At 50.0% G+C, this 20,183-nt stretch overlaps 1 protein-coding gene across 4 annotated transcripts in view; it reads right to left on the reverse strand.

Moving 5' to 3' along the window:
- LOC142570801 (retinol dehydrogenase 12-like) overlaps window positions 1-20,183 on the reverse strand; it is a 193,872-nt gene that overhangs the window by 103,207 nt on the left and 70,482 nt on the right. For 3 of the 4 annotated variants that reach the window (XM_075679124.1, XM_075679125.1, XM_075679127.1), the window contains exons 3-5: window positions 15,535-15,774; window positions 15,329-15,415; window positions 11,584-11,778 (exon numbers count right to left, since the gene is read on the reverse strand). In XM_075679124.1, coding sequence (XP_075535239.1) covers window positions 11,584-11,778; window positions 15,329-15,415; window positions 15,535-15,774 — 522 coding nt within the window. The remainder of the gene's footprint in view (window positions 1-11,583; window positions 11,779-15,328; window positions 15,416-15,534; window positions 15,775-20,183) is intronic. The other variant, XM_075679126.1, reaches the window with a different exon arrangement.

Raw genomic sequence — 20,183 nt, forward strand, 5'->3', positions numbered from 1 at the left:
GTTCCAGGGTTTCCAGTTCCTTCATTTTCGCACCTACATACTGGACCAACCACAAATTTGAATTGACGCACAGCCTCTCCGATCACGCACCAATGCCGCGTTTGCTAAGTAGTGCCAACCTTTCATGTGCGCCACTGTTCCCTCATTCGTCGCTCATGCCAGTTTCGCTTACGCAATTTCCGCTTCACGTGTTTCCGATCCGGTCTTGCCACGTTCGAGGGTTTCCAGTTCCATAATTTTAGCACCTACATGCTGGACCAACCCCAAATTTCATTTGACGCAAAGCCTCTCCGATCACTCGCCAATGCCGCGTTTGCTAAGTAGTGCCAACCTTTGATGTGCGCCACTGTTCCCTCATTCGTCGCTCATACCCGTTCAGCTTTCGCAATTTCCCCTTCTGGTGTTTCCGATCTGGTCTTGCCATGTTCCAGGATTTCCAGTTCCCTAATTTTAGCACCTACATTCTGGACCAACCCCAAATTTCATTTGACGCAAAGCCTCTCCGATCACGCGCCCATGCCGCGTTTGGTAAGTAGTGCCAACATTTGATGTGCGCCACTCTTCCCTCATTCGTCGCTCATACCAGTTCTGCTTCCGCAATTTCCGCTTCTGGTGTTTCCGATCTGGTCTTGCCGCGTTCCGGGATTTCCATTTCCTTCATTTTCGCACCTACATACTAGACCAACCCCAAATTTCATTTGACGCAAAGCCTCTCCGATCACGCGCCAATGCCGCGTTTGCTAAGTAGTGCCAACATTTGATGTGCGCCGCTCTTCCCTCATTCGTCGCTCATGCCAGTTCTGCTTTCGCAATTTCCGCTTCTGGTGTTTCCGATCTGGTCTTCCCGCGTTCCGGGATTTCCATTTTCTTCATTTTCGCGCCTACCTACAGCACCAACCAAAAATTTAAATTGACGCAAAGCCTCTCCGATCACGCGCTAATGCCGCGTTTGCTAAATAGTGCCAACCTTTGATGTGCGCCACTGTTTCCTCATTCGTCACTCATACCAGTTCCGCTTCCGCAATTTCCGCTTCTGGTGTTTCCGATCTGGTCTTCCCACGTTCCGGGGTTTCCAGTTCCTTCATTTTCGCACCTACATTCTGGACCAACCACAAATTTCAATTGACACAAAGCCTCTCCGATCACGCGCCAATGCCGCGTTTCTAAGTTGTGCCAACCTTTGATGTGCGCAACTGTTCCCTCATTCGTCGCTCATACCAGTTCTACTTCCTCAATTTCCGCTTCTGGTGTTTCCGCTCTGGTCTTCCCGCGTTCCGGGATTTCCGGTTCCTTAATTTTAGCACCTACATACTGGACCAACCCCAAATTTCACTTGACGCGAAGCTTCTCCGATCATGCGCCAATGCCGCGTTTGCTAAGTAGTGCCAACCTTTGATGTGCGCCACTGTTCCCTCATTCGTCACTCACACCAGTTCCGCTTCCGCAATTTCCGCTTCTGGTGTTTCCGATCTGGTCGTCCCGCGTTCCGGGATTTCCGTTTCCTTCATTTTCGCACCTACATACTGCACCAACCACTAATTTCAATTGAGGCAAACCTCTCCGATCACGCACCAATGCCGCGTTTACTAAGTAGTGCCAACTTTTGATGTGCGCCACTGTCCCTCATTCGTCGCTCATACCAGTCCTGCTTCCGCAATTTCCCCTTCGGATGTTTCCAATCTGGTCTAGCCGCGTTCCGGGATTTCCATTTCCTTCATTTTCGCACCTACATACTGGACCAACAAAAAATTTCAATTGACGCAAAGCCTCTCCGATCATGCGCCAATGCCGCGTTTGCTAAGTAGTGCCCACCTTTGATGTGCGCCACTGTTCCCTCATTCGTCACTCATACCACTTCCGCTTCCGCAATTTCCGCTTCTGGTGTTTCCGATCTGGTCGTCCCGCGTTCCGGGTTTTTCGTTTCCTTCATTTCCGCACCTACATACTGCACCAACCACAAATTTCAACTGACGCAAAACCTCTCCGATCACGCACCAATGATGCGTTTGCTAAGTAGTGCCAACCTTTGATGTGTGCCACTATTCCCTCATTCGTCGCTCCATACCAGTTCCGCTTCCGTAATTTTCGCTTCTCGTGTTTGCGATCTGGTCTTCCCGCGTTCCGGGATTTCCATTTCCTTCATTTTCGCACCTACATACTGGACCAACAAAATATTTCAATTGACGCAAAGCCTCTCCGATCATGCGCCAATGCCGCGTTTGCTAAGTAGTGCCAACCTTTGATGTGCGCCACTGTTCCCTCATTCGTCGCTCATACCAGTTCTGCTTCCGCAATTTCCGCTTCTGGTGTTTCCGATCTGGTCTTGCCATGTTCCAGGATTTCCAGTTCCTTAATTTTAGCTCCTACATACTGGACCAACCCCAAATTTCATTTGACACAAAGCCTCTCCGATCACGCGCCCATGCCGCGTTTGCTAATTAGTGCCAACATTTGATGTGCGCCACTCTTCCCTCATTCGTCGCTCATACCAGTTCTGCTTCCGCAATTTCCGCTTCTGGCGTTTCCGATCTGGTCTTGCCGCGTTCCGGGATTTCCATTTCCTTCATTTTCGCACCTAAATACTGGACCAACCACAAATTTCATTTGACGCAAAGCCTCTCCGATCACGCGCCCATGCCGCGTTTGCTAAGTAGTGCCAACCTTTGATGTGCGCCACTATTCCCTCATTCGTAGCTCAATACCAGTTCCGCTTCTGTAATTTCCGCGTCTGGTGTTTCCGATCTGGTCTTCCCGCGTTCCGGGATTTCCATTTTCTTCATTTTAGCCCCTACATACTGGACCAATCCTAAATATCAGTTGACGCAAAGCCTCTCCGATCACGCGCCAAATCCGCGTTTGCTAAGTAGTGCCAACCTTTGATGTGCGCCACTATTCCCTCATTCGTCGCTCCATATCAGTTCCGCTTCTGTAATTTCCGCTTCTGGTGTTTCCGATCTGGTCTTCCCGCGTTCCGGGATTTCCGTTTCCTTCATTTTCGCACCTACATACTGGACCAACCAGTAATTTCAATTGACGCAAAACCTCTCCGATCACGCACCAATGCCGCGTTTGCTAAGTAGTGCCAACATTTGATGTGCGCCCCTGTTCCCTCATTCGTCGCTCCATACGATTTCCGCTTCTGGTGTTTCCGATCTGGTCTTCCCGCGTTCCTGGATTTCCAGTTCCTTCATTTTCGCACCTACATACTGGACCAACCACAAATTTCAATTGACGCAAAGCCCCTCCGATCACGCGCCAATGACGCGTTTGCTAAGTAGTGCCAACCTTTGATCTGCGCCACTGTTCCCTCATTCGTCGCTTCATACCAGTTCCGCTTCCGCAATTTCCGCTTCTGGTGTTTCCGATCTGGTCGTCCCGCGTTCCGGGATTTCCGTTTCCTTCATTTTAGCACCTACATACATGACCAACCACTAATTTCAATTGACGCAAAACCTCTCTGATCACGCCCCAATGCCGCGTTTGCTAAATAGGGCCAACCTTTGATGTGCGCCCCTGTTCCCTCATTCGTCGCTCATACCAGTTCCGCTTCCGTAATTTCCGCTTCTGGTGTTTCCGATCTGGCCTTCCCGCGTTCCGGGGTTTCCAGTTCCTTCATTTTCGCACCTACATACTGGACCAACCACAAATTTCAATTGACGCAAAGCCTCTCCGATCACGCGCCAATGCCGCGTTTCTAAGTGGTGCCAACCTTTGATGTGCGCCACTGTTCCCTCATTCGTCGCTCATACCAGTTCTACTTCCGCAATTTCCGCTTCTGGTGTTTCCGATCTGGTCTTCCCGCGTTCCGGGATTTCCAGTTCCTTAATTTTAGCACCTACATACTGGACCAACCCCAAATTTCAGTTGACGCAAAGCCTCTCCGATCACGCGCCACTGCGGCGTTTCCTAAGTAGTGCCAACCTTTGATGTGCGCCATTGTTCCCTCATTCGTCAATCATACCAGTTTCGCTACCGCAATTTCCGCTTCTGGTGTTCCCGATCTGGTCGTCCCGCGATCCGGGATTTCCGTTTCCTTCATTTTCGCACCTACATACTGGACCAACCACTAATTTCAATTGACGCAAAACCTCTCTGATCACGCACCAATGCCGCGTTTGCTAAGTAGTGCCAACCTTTGATGTGCGCCCCTGTTCCCTCATTCGTCGCTCATACCAGTTCCGCTTCCGTAATTTCCGCTTCTGGTGTTTCCGATCTGGTCTTCCCACGTTCCGGGGTTTCCAGTTCCTTCATTTTCGCACCTACATACTGGACTAACCACAAATTTCAATCGACACAAAGCCTCTCCGATCACGCGCCATTGCCGCGTTTGCTAAGTAGTGCCAACCTTTGATGTGCGCCACTGTTCCCTCATTCGTCGCTCATACCAATTCTGCTTCCGCAATTTCCGCTTCGGGTGTTTCCGATCTGGTCTTCCCGCGTTCCGCGATTTCCAGTTCCTTAATTTTAGCACCTACATTCTGGACTAAACCCCAAATTTCAGTTGACGCAAAGCCTCTCCGATCACGCGCCAATGCCGTTTTTGCTAAGTAGTGCCAACCTTTCATGTGCGCCACTGGTCCCTGATTCGTCGCCCATACCAGTTCTGCTTCCGCAATTTCCGCTTCTGGAGTTTCCGATCTGGTCTTGCCACGTTCCAGGATTTCCAGTTCCTTAATTTTAGCACCTACATACTGGACTAACCCCAAATTTGAGTTGACGCAAAGCCTCTCCGATCACGCACCCATGCCGCGTTTGCTAAGTAGTGCCAACCGTTGATGTGCGCCACTGTTCACTCATTCGTCGCTCGTACCAGTTCTGCTTCCGCAATTTCCGCTTCTGATGTTTCCGATCTGGTCTTCCCGCGTTCCGGGATTTGCAGTTCCTTAATTTTAGCACCTACATACTGGACCAACCCCAAATTTCATTTGACGCAAAGCCTCTCCGATCACGCGCCCATGCCGCGTTTGCTAAGTAATGCCAACCGTTGATGTGCGCCACTGTTCACTCATTCATCGCTCATACCAGTTCCGCTTCCGCAATTTCCGCTTCTGATGTTTCCGATCTGGTCTTCCCGCGTTCCGGGATTTCCAGTTCCTTAATTTTAGCACCTACATACTGGACCAACCCCAAATTTCATTTGACGCAAAGCCTCTCCGATCACGCGCCCATGCCGCGTTTGCTAAGTAATGCCATGCTTTGATGTACGCCACTGTTCCCTCATTCGTCGCTCGTACGAGTTCTGCTTCCGCAATTTCCGCTTCTGGTGTTTCCGATCTGGTCTTCCCGCGTTCCGGGATTTCCAGTTCCTTAATTTTAGCACCTACATACTGGACCAACAAAAAATTTCAATTGACGCAAAGCCTCTCCGATCATGCGCCAATGCCGCGTTTGCTAAGTAGTGCCCACCTTTGATGTGCGCCACTGTTCCCTCATTCGTCACTCATACCACTTCCGCTTCCGCAATTTCCGCTTCTGGTGTTTCCGATCTGGTCGTCCCGCGTTCCGGGTTTTTCGTTTCCTTCATTTTCGCACCTACATACTGCACCAACCACAAATTTCAACTGACGCAAAACCTCTCCGATCACGCACCAATGATGCGTTTGCTAAGTAGTGCCAACCTTTGATGTGTGCCACTATTCCCTCATTCGTCGCTCCATACCAGTTCCGCTTCCGTAATTTCCGCTTCTCGTGTTTGCGATCTGGTCTTCCCGCGTTCCGGGATTTCCATTTCCTTCATTTTCGCACCTACATACTGGACCAACAAAATATTTCAATTGACGCAAAGCCTCTCCGATCATGCGCCAATGCCGCGTTTGCTAAGTAGTGCCAACCTTTGATGTGCGCCACTGTTCCCTCATTCGTCGCTCATACCAGTTCTGCTTCCGCAATTTCCGCTTCTGGTGTTTCCGATCTGGTCTTGCCATGTTCCAGGATTTCCAGTTCCTTAATTTTAGCTCCTACATACTGGACCAACCCCAAATTTCATTTGACACAAAGCCTCTCCGATCACGCGCCCATGCCGCGTTTGCTAATTAGTGCCAACATTTGATGTGCGCCACTCTTCCCTCATTCGTCGCTCATACCAGTTCTGCTTCCGCAATTTCCGCTTCTGGCGTTTCCGATCTGGTCTTGCCGCGTTCCGGGATTTCCATTTCCTTCATTTTCGCACCTAAATACTGGACCAACCACAAATTTCATTTGACGCAAAGCCTCTCCGATCACGCGCCCATGCCGCGTTTGCTAAGTAGTGCCAACCTTTGATGTGCGCCACTATTCCCTCATTCGTAGCTCAATACCAGTTCCGCTTCTGTAATTTCCGCGTCTGGTGTTTCCGATCTGGTCTTCCCGCGTTCCGGGATTTCCATTTTCTTCATTTTAGCCCCTACATACTGGACCAATCCTAAATATCAGTTGACGCAAAGCCTCTCCGATCACGCGCCAAATCCGCGTTTGCTAAGTAGTGCCAACCTTTGATGTGCGCCACTATTCCCTCATTCGTCGCTCCATATCAGTTCCGCTTCTGTAATTTCCGCTTCTGGTGTTTCCGATCTGGTCTTCCCGCGTTCCGGGATTTCCGTTTCCTTCATTTTCGCACCTACATACTGGACCAACCAGTAATTTCAATTGACGCAAAACCTCTCCGATCACGCACCAATGCCGCGTTTGCTAAGTAGTGCCAACATTTGATGTGCGCCCCTGTTCCCTCATTCGTCGCTCCATACGATTTCCGCTTCTGGTGTTTCCGATCTGGTCTTCCCGCGTTCCTGGATTTCCAGTTCCTTCATTTTCGCACCTACATACTGGACCAACCACAAATTTCAATTGACGCAAAGCCCCTCCGATCACGCGCCAATGACGCGTTTGCTAAGTAGTGCCAACCTTTGATCTGCGCCACTGTTCCCTCATTCGTCGCTTCATACCAGTTCCGCTTCCGCAATTTCCGCTTCTGGTGTTTCCGATCTGGTCGTCCCGCGTTCCGGGATTTCCGTTTCCTTCATTTTAGCACCTACATACATGACCAACCACTAATTTCAATTGACGCAAAACCTCTCTGATCACGCCCCAATGCCGCGTTTGCTAAATAGGGCCAACCTTTGATGTGCGCCCCTGTTCCCTCATTCGTCGCTCATACCAGTTTCGCTACCGCAATTTCCGCTTCTGGTGTTCCCGATCTGGTCGTCCCGCGATCCGGGATTTCCGTTTCCTTCATTTTCGCACCTACATACTGGACCAACCACTAATTTCAATTGACGCAAAACCTCTCTGATCACGCACCAATGCCGCGTTTGCTAAGTAGTGCCAACCTTTGATGTGCGCCCCTGTTCCCTCATTCGTCGCTCATACCAGTTCCGCTTCCGTAATTTCCGCTTCTGGTGTTTCCGATCTGGTCTTCCCACGTTCCGGGGTTTCCAGTTCCTTCATTTTCGCACCTACATACTGGACTAACCACAAATTTCAATCGACACAAAGCCTCTCCGATCACGCGCCAATGCCGCGTTTCTAAGCAGTGCCAACCTTTTATGTGCACCACTGTTCCCTCATTCGTCGCTCATACCAGTTCTACTTCCGCAATTTCCGCTTTTGGTGTTTCCGCTCTGGTCTTCCCACGTTCCGGGATTTCCAGTTCCTTAATTTTAGCACCTACATACTGGACCAAGCCCAAATTTCAGTTGACGCAAAGCCTCTCCGATCACGCGCCAATGCCGCGTTTGCTAAGTAGTGCAAACCTTTGATGTGCGCCACTGTTCCCTCAATCATCGCTCAAACCAGTTCTGCTTCCGCAATTTCCACTTCTGGTGTTTCCGGTCTGGTCTTCCCGCGTTCCGGGATTTCCAGTTCCTTAATTTTAGCACCTACATACGGGACCAACCCCAAATTTCAGTTGACGCAAAGCCTCTCCGATCACGCGCCATTGCCGCGTTTGCTAAGTAGTGCCAACCTTTGATGTGCGCCACTGTTCCCTCATTCGTCGCTCATACCAATTCTGCTTCCGCAATTTCCGCTTCGGGTGTTTCCGATCTGGTCTTCCCGCGTTCCGCGATTTCCAGTTCCTTAATTTTAGCACCTACATTCTGGACTAAACCCCAAATTTCAGTTGACGCAAAGCCTCTCCGATCACGCGCCAATGCCGTTTTTGCTAAGTAGTGCCAACCTTTCATGTGCGCCACTGGTCCCTGATTCGTCGCCCATACCAGTTCTGCTTCCGCAATTTCCGCTTCTGGAGTTTCCGATCTGGTCTTGCCACGTTCCAGGATTTCCAGTTCCTTAATTTTAGCACCTACATACTGGACTAACCCCAAATTTGAGTTGACGCAAAGCCTCTCCGATCACGCACCCATGCCGCGTTTGCTAAGTAGTGCCAACCGTTGATGTGCGCCACTGTTCACTCATTCGTCGCTCGTACCAGTTCTGCTTCCGCAATTTCCGCTTCTGATGTTTCCGATCTGGTCTTCCCGCGTTCCGGGATTTGCAGTTCCTTAATTTTAGCACCTACATACTGGACCAACCCCAAATTTCATTTGACGCAAAGCCTCTCCGATCACGCGCCCATGCCGCGTTTGCTAAGTAATGCCAACCGTTGATGTGCGCCACTGTTCACTCATTCATCGCTCATACCAGTTCCGCTTCCGCAATTTCCGCTTCTGATGTTTCCGATCTGGTCTTCCCGCGTTCCGGGATTTCCAGTTCCTTAATTTTAGCACCTACATACTGGACCAACCCCAAATTTCATTTGACGCAAAGCCTCTCCGATCACGCGCCCATGCCGCGTTTGCTAAGTAATGCCATGCTTTGATGTACGCCACTGTTCCCTCATTCGTCGCTCGTACGAGTTCTGCTTCCGCAATTTCCGCTTCTGGTGTTTCCGATCTGGTCTTCCCGCGTTCCGGGATTTCCAGTTCCTTAATTTTAGCACCTACATACTGGACCAACCCCAAATTTCATTTGACGCAAAGCTTCTCCGATCACGCGCCCATGCCGCGTTTGCTAAGTAATGCCAAGCTTTGATGTGCGCCACTGTTCCCTCATTCGTCGCTTGTACGAGTTCTGCTTCCGCAATTTCCGCTCCTGCTGTTTCCGATCTGGTCTTCCCGCGTTCCGGGATTTCCAGTTCCTTAATTTTAGCACCTACATACTGGACCAACCCCAAATTTCAGTTGACGCAAAGCCTCTCCGATCACGCGCCAATACTGTGTTTGCTAAGTAGTGCCAACCTTTGATGTGTGCCACTGTTCCCTCATTCGTCGCTCATACCAGTTCTGCTTCCACAATTTCCGCTTCTGGTATTTCGGATCTGGTCTTCACGCGTTCCGGGATTTCAAGTTCCTGAATTTTCGCTTGCTGCACTCTCGAATCTCAATCCAGCAGTGACGTCGCTTCCAACTAAAACCAGAAGCTGGGGCTGCGCAAGTTCCGCTTGTCGCCGGAAGCTGAGCGGGTGAACGAGGGAGAAGCGCGCAGGAGCAGGGTAGGTTGGCGATACTTGGCCTGGTCGGCTAAAACATGTATGGAGGTACTTTATATTGGCCCACTTCTAAATTTCGAGTTGAATCATCCCCAAATTTCGAGTTGTTTCACCCACACATTTAAGTTGGGCCACCCCCAAATTTCAGCTCACCAACCTTCAAATTTAACTTTGCCAATTTCGAACTTTCAAGTTCGCCCACCCCCAATTTCAAGTTGGCTAACCTCCAAAATTCACTTGGCCCACCTCCAATTATTAGTTGGACCACCCTTACTATAGTCTTTCTCATTCATTTCTTATATAGCCCTATGTATCCAGTTGAGCCACCCCTACTTTAGGCTTCCCGATGCATTTTTACGGATCCCTATATATCCCCCTGTAGGAATTCTCTCTGATCAATTTTTTACATATGGTTTCGATTGTTCCGTATTGCCTATAAAGCTTCTGATCATCTACATTTACACTATTATAATGAATAGATGTCTTCACGAAGTACGCATTTTTGTGCAGATACAAGACATTATAAGTTTCGCGTGATAGGCTGGGGTACTCGCCAAAGAATGTTTACGCATTAAATATGAATAAATTCGAAAGGAAGAACGTTGGTGGTAACGAGTTTAGAGCCTGCAACCGCATGCCCAAAAGCCGACTGCCCAGCCCCCCCCCCCCTATACTGGCACTCTGTGCACTATTCTTTATGCGATCATGCTACTTGGACCGAAATTTCCATTTCCAAGCCCGGCGTGACGAAAGCGTTGTCGTCCAAATCGCCGCCCCCCTCCCCCTTACTTGGGAGCGTCTCATTCTCTGGTACTCGAGCTAGGCGGGCAAGGTAGCATGACCTCACAGGTCTAAGTGCAATGGCATTGTGTTATCTAGGAGGCGTTTAAAAGCATTCTAGCGCTTGTTGAGTACCTGAAGGCAATAGTCTTCAGGGCCCGACTGCAAACGTGCTGCACCTAGCTTAGTGCATGTGAAAGTGCGATACAGACTCATGTCTTCTCTCTCTTTCTTTCACTCCCCCTCCGTACGTGTAGGGTGGCAAACTGGACTCAGTTTGGTTAACATCCCTGCCATTCCTCCCTCCCTTCTATCTCTCTATCTCTAGGAGGTGTTGGCCTGGCGTCTCAACGCGCTAGCTTGCCCTCGAGGAGTTAATAACACGAAGGAACTCTCAGCGGCGTTCAATTGTACGTTAATGCTATCACACATACAAACTGATATCACACAAACTCATACGAATGCTCAGGTTTCCTCGGGTTTTACAGCGAAGCTGTTATGGACTAGTTATCCCAGGATCGCGTCCGTGTGTAGACACAAAACTCCTCATACGTGGGGGGATGCCGAAGATAGTGCAATACCGGCCCAACGCGCGGCGGAAGTGAAGCAGGGGTTACGCTCTCCCCATACGTGGGCCGATGCCGAAGATAGTACAATACCGGGCCGATCCCCGGCGGAGGTGCAGTTCGCCATTAAGGCGCCCAGATACACAGCTTCGCTGGTCATCCTTTTTCAGAGAGTGGAAGGGCACTGAGTTTTATTTTGTAAATATACTTGTATATAGGCTAGAGTTTCAATCTTTCCACGTATGAATATTGACACGGAGGCAAGTATTCCAAAAGACGTGGAAATGTACTACACATACAGAAAAATGTAAAAGGAGAGCTCCTTCTCGGGGAGCATATGCCCTCCTGCATTTGAAGGTGTTTGTGCATGAATGCTCCTTCTCTGAGCTGCAAACCGGTGCACGAGGGCAAAATATATGTACTCGCGCATTCTTTGAAAAATACTTCAATCCTACCACGTACGACAGAGGCGAAGAGTAATTGTTAAGCTTCGATCAAGCACCGCCCGAGTCAATTGCAAGAAGCAGAACATGCCGCGACATGTTTCTCAAAGCAGCAAGTCGGTCACGCCTGAATGAAGGGCGGGCCGATCTCTGGACAACAGCGCGTATCGGCAGGTAGGCAGCTTCAAGTGGCGTTGGTGCGGCCAAAGGAGCCCTGACCCGATTAATTGGGGAAACGCTGTTGGGACAATGAATAGCTTGCGCAACCCATGAATGTTTTGCACTTTGCTTGGAGACAGCGGGAAGTGCCACGCCACTTCGTGCAGCTCACCGTGTATCTTGAGCCGAGGCGCCAGAGCTCGGGTGAAGAGAACCATGGCCATCTTGGTGTTGCAGTAGGTGAGCAGCGGTGTGCGCCAGCCGTATGTGCCCTTGGCCTGCTCCTCGATGCGCCACGTGGTGCCGAAGTGGTGCAACACCGAAGACAGGTTCACCACGCGGCTGGGCGCGCTCTTCTTGAGAAGCTCTGCGCAAGCACCCACTCAAATGGCCTGACCACGCGACGTCAGTCCAAATTAACACTATTCATGTGGGCCAACCAATTGTTCGGAGGCACCCTATTTATCCATGTCACTCATTCAAACCATGAATAAATATCCTAAAGCAAATAGAATTGAGGCTGGTTTGCTCGATGATTCATCATCACTGAGAAAGGCAGTGCTATAGAATGCGAGACATGATCGGAAGTGTCTTTGCGGTTCTTATACCTTGTCCTATCTTAATTCTAGCGCTGCTTTTCTGTAAAGGTGTGAGCGTAGTGATTTTTGAGACTGAATCGAATATGAAGTGAATAGTGCTAAACGCGAATCAAATATCGAACACCTTTTGAATAGTTCTCGAATGATAAGCGGACATTGCCACCAATTTTACGAGACCATTTTCACATCTGTGCATTCACAAATTATCAAACTTATCCATTGCCCATTACGAAGAATTTGTTGAAAGATTGCAGGCTGTTCCGTAATCGAGAGTAGATGTAAGCGTGAAATGGCTACCGGCACAGCAGATTGATGCTAAGGTTTGGTACAGCGCAACCCAAGACAAGCACAGCAGAAGGTGCAAAACGACGACACGGCGCTGTGTGTTTTGTACTTTCTGTTGTCCTTGCCTTAGGTTGCGCTGTAACAAACGTTAGTATGAATCCCAACCAACTGGCCCAACTTGCCGTTCTGACAGCAGATTGGTTGGTGATGATACTAGCCACAATCTTAAAATGGGTGTAGTGCATGTTCGCAACAGCCCACCCCACCACACCAAACCGCACCACGTCATACTGCTCACTGGTCAATAATGACGCTGCTCAGCTAAAATAAACGATCCTGAAGGAGGCGCTACGCAGTGTGGCGCCATCTCTCAAGGCGGCGCGATGCCCGCGCCTGACTGTTAAGTAACGGACAGCTGGTTTTCAAAGGAGCACAGGCAACCCTGTCTCAGCGCCAAAAGGTGACAATCAAGCACATTGAACAAATAATTAACAACGTCAACCGCACGCTTGGCTACCTTCGTCGTAACTTCTCATCCGCGCCGATTTCACAAAATATAAGGCCCTATAACGTAAAACCATTCCAATATGTTTTTATTCCAATCTCCTGACGTCAAATTTGCGTAACCGCCTACGCAAGCCCCGGGCGGTCACCCACAGGGTTGTGTTCACAGACCAATCAAACACTCGCCTCGTTCATAGGAGGTCACTTTTGTTTGCTTGAAAAACGAGTAACATTGCCTACACTCAGCGGCTTGGCGTATCTAATTCGCTGACAATAGGCGAGGAGAACGCTGAAGTGGAGAGGGATTCCATGGGGCCGAGCCACTGCACTGAAAAGCGATAACGGGATGAAGAGGGTGGTGCCGGCGTCTGCGATTCGTCGGCTTTCCCTTACTTAGCTTGTGGTGGCTGGTCGAAAATCTCTGCGGCATGCAATGGAAGCTTTAGAATGACGCTAAAACTGACCCTCAGCAAAGAAGACTTGGCAGAATGAGGTGGTAAACGTGCGGAAAGTGCGCGAAAAAGTTACACGGCCACGCAAGAAGTTTTATTATACGCAAATACACCCATGCTCTCCGGTAGGTACGAGTAGCCAGCGTCTCAGCGATCGGCGGCAGCCATTTTTTGTTCCTTTCGGAACAGGGCAGCCTGCGGCTATTCCGAAGAAAATTCAATTTTGTTCGGCATATTAATGCATCTTTATCGCGTACACGTCACTTTGACGCCGTGAGTTTGTGCGGCTTTGTGACGTCGCGTGACAGGCAGGTGAAGTGGGTGGAGCCCGAAAACTTTTTACCAATAGCCGAGGGCTAATGGCGAAAAAGGTTCGAATCAGAAATAACTGTTTTTCCTTTTTCTTTCAAATCATGCATAATCAGTGTTCACACATCATATCAGATGGGGAGCTATCGCAGTTTTCGTGACGTCGCGTGACAGACAGGTGAAGTAGGGATGGTCAAAAAAAGTTTTTGACCAGTCGTGGAGGGCTGATGGCAGAATTGGAATAGAAAAGTTTGGAATAGTTTTACGTTATAGCGCCCATACTCTTGTACACCACTTTAGTAAGGGCAAAATTAGAATACGCTGGTTCAATATGGGATCCGGGTACGGAAGTTCTGATTAAATCTCTTGAACTCATTCAAAATAATACTGCACGGTTTATAATAGGAAATTACAGCGGAGCGTCCAGTGTAACATCTATGAAAAATACATTGCGCCTCCCTCAGCTCGCCCATCACCGTCAGTATTTTCGTCTTTGTTTATTTCACAAAATTTATTATGACAATCCCTACTTGCGATCCATCTTGATATCCGAGCCTTGATATGTCTCTGCCCGCTCTGATCACCGACATTAATTTACAATCATTTCTTGTCGAACAAAGTGTTGTATTTAGTCTCATTCCCCGTACAGCATACGACTGGGACCACCTTCCCTGACCAACCGCCCCCATTGAAGAGAATTTCCTGCTTCGCACTACTTTAGCTAATGCTGTTACTTCAGGAACCACCTAGATATGTTATACACTAACTTTCTGCTGCATTTTCTCGTTTTTCAAATTTTTGTACCCACCCCCCTCTGTAATGCCTTTGGCATTGAGGGTAAATAAATGAAATGAAATGAAAGTGTATGGTGCCCTGTATCTCCCTTTTGAACGTTGCCCTATTGGAAATGGCCAATAAAACTTGAACGTGCTAGAAGTTACCACTTGAGTTATATTGTGAACAAACATTAAGAACTCGGAAGCAACGTTTTCGTAACTTGTTTGGGCGGTAACCAGCATATCTAATGCGGTCCTGTACAAAGGGTTGCGGGCCAGAGACCGCTTTTAAATAATATTTGACTGTTTGACCGGATGATCTCGTTTTATTCTGGCAACTATGCCTGAATCGTCCTGGTGGAATTGTGCAGTCATTGTCACTCAGTGTTCGTATCGTCTTTTGTTGAAATAAACTTTTTCTAAACACGTAACGGCTCTGACTTTTGGCTCAAGGCCATTTGAAGGTCGCCCATAACGGTGACCAAAGGCATTTCTTGCTTAAAACACAAATACTGCATCGGGAACAAAGGAGCAGTTCGACCACACCCCTACGAGTGTTCGGCGAGTGCGAACGATTTAGCCAGGAAAGTCTGGCTCCCTCAGCAATTCTCTGCTGCAGAACGTTTACTACGCCGGAATATCGCACTTTTGCTTTGATGTTATGCGTTATGTTTTATCACGCGCAGTTAAACATTTTAAATATTCGAAAACTATGCGAAAAGTATTCGTATTTATGAATAGTAAGTTACCAATAATTTCGATGATCGAGTCGGAAAGAACGATATTCGATTTCTTTTACGAAAGTTTCCAACACTTGCACAGTTATACTTTTTTGTGATCGTACTGTAAGCATATTGAGGCTTTATGTGGCAAGGGACAAAATGATAGATACTCATAGGCGTACCGCGTTCCGGCAAAGTTAGCGAAGCGGTGCTTTTTGTCTACAATGCCCTAGAAACCAGGAAACAGCGCACGTTAGTCTGAGAGCCCACCTGTCAGCAGAATAGTCAGCAGGAAATGACCCAGATAGTTGCTCTGCAGGCCCACTTCGTATCCGTCCTCTGTGAGCATCAGCTTGTCTGCGAACACAGGCAAAACATTAAGCCCTTTACGCCACGCACAGAAACACACACGCACGTGCGTGTGAGAGAGCGACAGAGAGAGAGTGTGTGCGCAAAGCGCTGCAGTTCGTTCTTGCCTGGGATGTTGCCTGCGTTGTTGATCAGCACGTCAAGTCGTGGTTCCGTCCGGACGACGTCTGCAGCGAACGCCCGCACCGACTTGAAGGAGCACAGGTCGAGCTGCTTGACGACCACCGCTTCACCAGTTTCCGCAAAGATGTCTCGAGCGGCCGCTTGGGCGCGCTGCAAGTTTCGGCAGGCTAAGATCACGCGGGCCTTCCTCCTGGCGAGTTCCTTGGCCGTCTCCTTCCCGATTCCTGGAAGGTGGCCCAGAGAACAGCACGTGACAACGAGCGCAATGTGTCGTATAGACAGGTTGTCCCAACTATCATGCACCGAGTTTTAGAAATGGAAAAACCGCACGGCTGGCCAAGGAAATGTTTGCGAAATAATTGAAATAATTAGGTGAAAGGTGACAATGAAAAAATTGTAGGGCAACATGAAGAACTCCCGATGCAGTCGCTCAGTGCGTCCTACGTAACAGAAGGCCTGCGAATGCACGCCAAGTGCCGCGAGCGTGCAGTCGCGCAGCAACTTAGCATGTATTCGCGGGCTTCTTTCAGTCTCGGAAAAACACCTCTATTGCGATAGCAATTATACGGACACTGGAAGCGCATTTCCGCCGTCGCCGTGAGTGTCCGTGTAAATTCCACGGGCTACAACACCGTCGCCGAGCGCGCTACGCTGTACGTGCGAGCGAAGACGTGGGAGCCGACAATCGCGGCTCGCCAGTGCGAAAGCGGGCGGGAAGCGCGCCTTCAGCAGGCACCCAACGTGGCGATTGCCTGCGCACGCGGCGGCTGCGTCTCGAGAGCGCTGGGGGCGGCGCCTCGGTGCGTCGGCGGCGGCTCGTGGCGCTGTGCGTGCTGTGTTCTCGGCGCTCGCTTTTCGTGGAAGCAAAGACAGCACGAATGTCACTTTGCTCGGTGCTGCTGCCGCCAGCGTTTTGACAGAGAGTTCCCGCACTCGTCGAGTCAAATGGGTTCGTGTCTGCTGGTGCGCGCGTGACACCATTCTTGTTAATTTATTTGAAACACATTGGCCGGTTAGTTTGCTTGTATTCATGGTAGAATGTGTAAGCGCGACTGAACGAGGACTTAGAAAGAAATAGACACACAGCGACAGCGCTGTCTCTGTGTTTCCTGTGTCCTCGTTCAGTCGCGCTTACAGATTTTATCATTCTTAATTTATTTAGTAAGCGAATGTTTGCAAGTTTGTACGGTAGATAAAACTACCATCCTTACTTCGTACAGCTGTCTACCAACTTGCTATCGTAATCGGTGATTCGCCTTTCGGACGAAACGGTGACCTTTAATGTAGCGCATATTGAGCAACATAAAGCTGTATCGGAACTTCCCGCCTCTGGGAAGCCAAGACGTCACTAAACGCAAGATGGAAGCAGCAAAGGCACAACCGAAAGCTTCGTAAGAAGATCGCACATATCAATCGCCAGCTGGAAGACCATTGCCGGACCTTAAGCCGCCAGCAGTGGTATGACATCTGCAACGCAGTCGATGGGCAGCTCCACAATGGCAGCACGTGGCGTCTCCTTCGTCACCTCTTGGGGGAAACGCAGAGCAAGTCTGCTCAGCAAGCAAACCTGCAACGCCTTTTGCACAAGGAACAGGCTACCACGAGTGATCACCAGCTCGTGACACGCCTGCTAGCCAAGTACTTCCCTCGACGGCCCGATGTTCAACACGGGGATTACATTGGAGAGACAAATGTGACACTCGATGAAGAATTCCACGAGTCAGAGATCCGCGCAGCTCTCCACGACCTTAATGGCAAATCAGCACCTGGTCCCGACAAGGTTACGAACAAGACTCTAAGAAACCTGGATGATGCCTCGATAACCGCTCTTACGGCATACATCAACAAATGCTGGCGAGCAGGTTGCATCCCAGAGGCGTCGAAACGCTCTAAAGCAGTCCTGATACCGAAGCCAGGCAAGCCGTCCAGCCTCGATCACTTGCGGCCCATTTCCCTCACATCCTACGTTGGCAAGGTGATGGAGCACGCGTTCCTCTCCCGCATCAACCACTACCTCGAGGACACTGGAGCCTACCCACCCACTATGGTGGGCTTCCGGTCACACCTCTCCACTCAAGACGTCATGCTCCAGCTCTACCACCAGATTATCAATGACCCAACTAGTGGCAACCGGGTCATCCTCGGCCTAGATTTAGAAAAGGCATTTGACAATGTAGCACATGCAGCAATCCTGAGCCGCATAAACAAGCTCAACTTGGTTGCGCGAAACTACAACTACGTCAGAGACTTCCTGTCGCGCCGCACAGTCACCCTCGCGGTCGGCAGCATGACATCCGACGAACATACACTAGGAAGCACCGGCACTCCTCAAGGATCGGTCATATCCCCGCTCCTTTTCAACCTCGTGTTGCTGGGTCTCCCGGCCTACCTCGACGGGATCGATGGCCTCCATCACGCCTTGTACGCAGATGACATCACCCTGTGGGTCAACAAGGGCAGTGACGGTCAGATAGAATGCACCTTACAAGCAGCGGTCTCTGCAGTCGAAACCTACCTCCAAGACACAGGTCTCCGACTATCTCCACTGAAATCGGAGCTGCTCGTCTACCGCTCGCGCCGCCGGCCCAAGCCTACAGCCGAATCGCGCCAATGTGACGACATAATCCTCTATACGCAAGACGGCTCCTGCATTCCCCGAGTCCCGAAGATACGCATCCTAGGCATGCATATAACAGCCAACGGGTCAAACATAGAAGCTATTCGCAAAATCGAAGGCAAGGTTACAGCGGCTACCCGCCTGATCAAACGCATTACAAACAAGCACACGGGCATGAAGGAGGACAGTGTCATGCGCCTCATACACTCTTTCGCAATCAGTCACATCACTTATGTGGCTGCCTTCCACAACTGGAATGTCACTGAAAGGGAAAAAATCAACACCCTTATACGCAAGACCTACAAGATCGCCCTTGGCCTACCGGAGTCCACAAGCACTGCTCGTCTGCTACAGCGGGGAGTATACAACACGCTTGAGGAAATCGTGGATGCGCAAAGAACCTCTCAACTCGAACGCATGTCTCTGACAGCCACGGGCCGGTACATCCTGCGGAAACTCGGCTTCAACTACCACGTCCAACACGGTCAGAAACAGGTCATTCCACCTGACCTCAGCGACACGCTGATTGTCGCCCCTATACCTCGAAACATGCACCCCGAATTTAATCGGGGCCGACGCCAGGCCCGTGCCAAGGCACTGCTGCGCTCCTTGGGTGGAAAGAGGACTACGCGCTTTGTAGACGCCGCAGAATACGCACGAGAACACCGGTTCACGGCGGAAGTCGTAGACGTTAGCTCCAGGCTTACGCACGCGTGTAGTGTCGCAACGGAATTCCCCGAAACAGCAGAAGAGGTAGCGATTGCGCTTGCGCTTACCGACCCCCTCGGCAAGGTAGTGTTTAGCGACTCACAATCCGCAGTTCACAACTACGCGCGGGGGCGCATTTCCTCCGAAGCTCTCCAGATTCTAAGGAAAGCTGGTCGACAGCACTTCAATAACACCGCCATCATATGGTTTCCAGCGCACGTCGCCACCCCCACCGATGAGGGCCTCATTAACTTGAACGAGGTTGCACACCGCTCTGCGCGAGAACTGACCCGCCGCACAGAATCGGGGACCGCCTCTTCGAGTTCGGAACTGCTGGCTCAAAGCACGCGAGAACGCCTAGTCAGGTACAATGACATCACCAAGCACTGCCAGCTAGGCAGGCGGTTGCTGCCCCCACCTCACCTCATGCTGAAACGTCGCCAGGCAGTCATCTGGCGACAATTGCAAACACAAACATTCCCCAGTCCAGTGCGATTGCAGCACATTTTCCCTGCGCAATACCCGCATGCTCTTTGCAAATTATGTCACGACACTAGAGCGACGCTGTCACACATGTTGTGGGAGTGTCGGGTTACATCTGCTACAATGGCAGTAGCTCCGGAGGCTCTTGCGTCGAAGTGGGCCGCCGCTCTGCGCAGCTCCAGCCTCAAGACACAAGAGTGGGCTGTCCAGCAAGCCCGAGAGGCGGCGACGAGGCAAGGCCTCGAAGTCCCCTCATGAGAGACCTGAGCCCGGGTCATCAAATTTGCCGGATTCAGAATAAAGTTGTTTCCATCCATCCATATCGGAACTTTTCCATATTGCTCTACAATTTTCTCATTGACACTTTTCATCTAATTGTGTGTATGTAGAAGTTGTCCTATCGCATAGCCCATTACCCAGTGTTATATACAGTGTGTTAGAAGGGGACAGTGGGCTTACTCAGCCGCTCCTCTGAAGCAGTTAGCGTCGCATCCAAGAGGTGGCGCCGCAGGCAACTTCAATAGAAACTTTACTTGAACAAGGAGAGTGACCCTAGCTGAAGCTTTCGTTTTCCTTGTTCTGCTATTGATTTCAGTTCGAAGCAGTTCACACTCTTGTTTGTTCTTAATTTCGGCACACTTGAGATTCTTTACATATCTTTAGCAAGCACTATATTCGTTTAGGATTACGACACATGATATTTGCTGCAATAGTGCCTTGTGTTAAAGGACGACGCCAATTCTTCGGCGATTTGCGGCCTATGCTAACTGCTAGACATATTATGCAAATAAGTCGTCACCCACGGATCTTGCTTATGCGGAAGGG

This window comes from Dermacentor variabilis, chromosome 2, assembly GCF_050947875.1.
Source record: "Dermacentor variabilis isolate Ectoservices chromosome 2, ASM5094787v1, whole genome shotgun sequence".
In the NCBI taxonomy this organism is placed as follows: Eukaryota; Metazoa; Arthropoda; class Arachnida; order Ixodida; family Ixodidae; genus Dermacentor; species Dermacentor variabilis.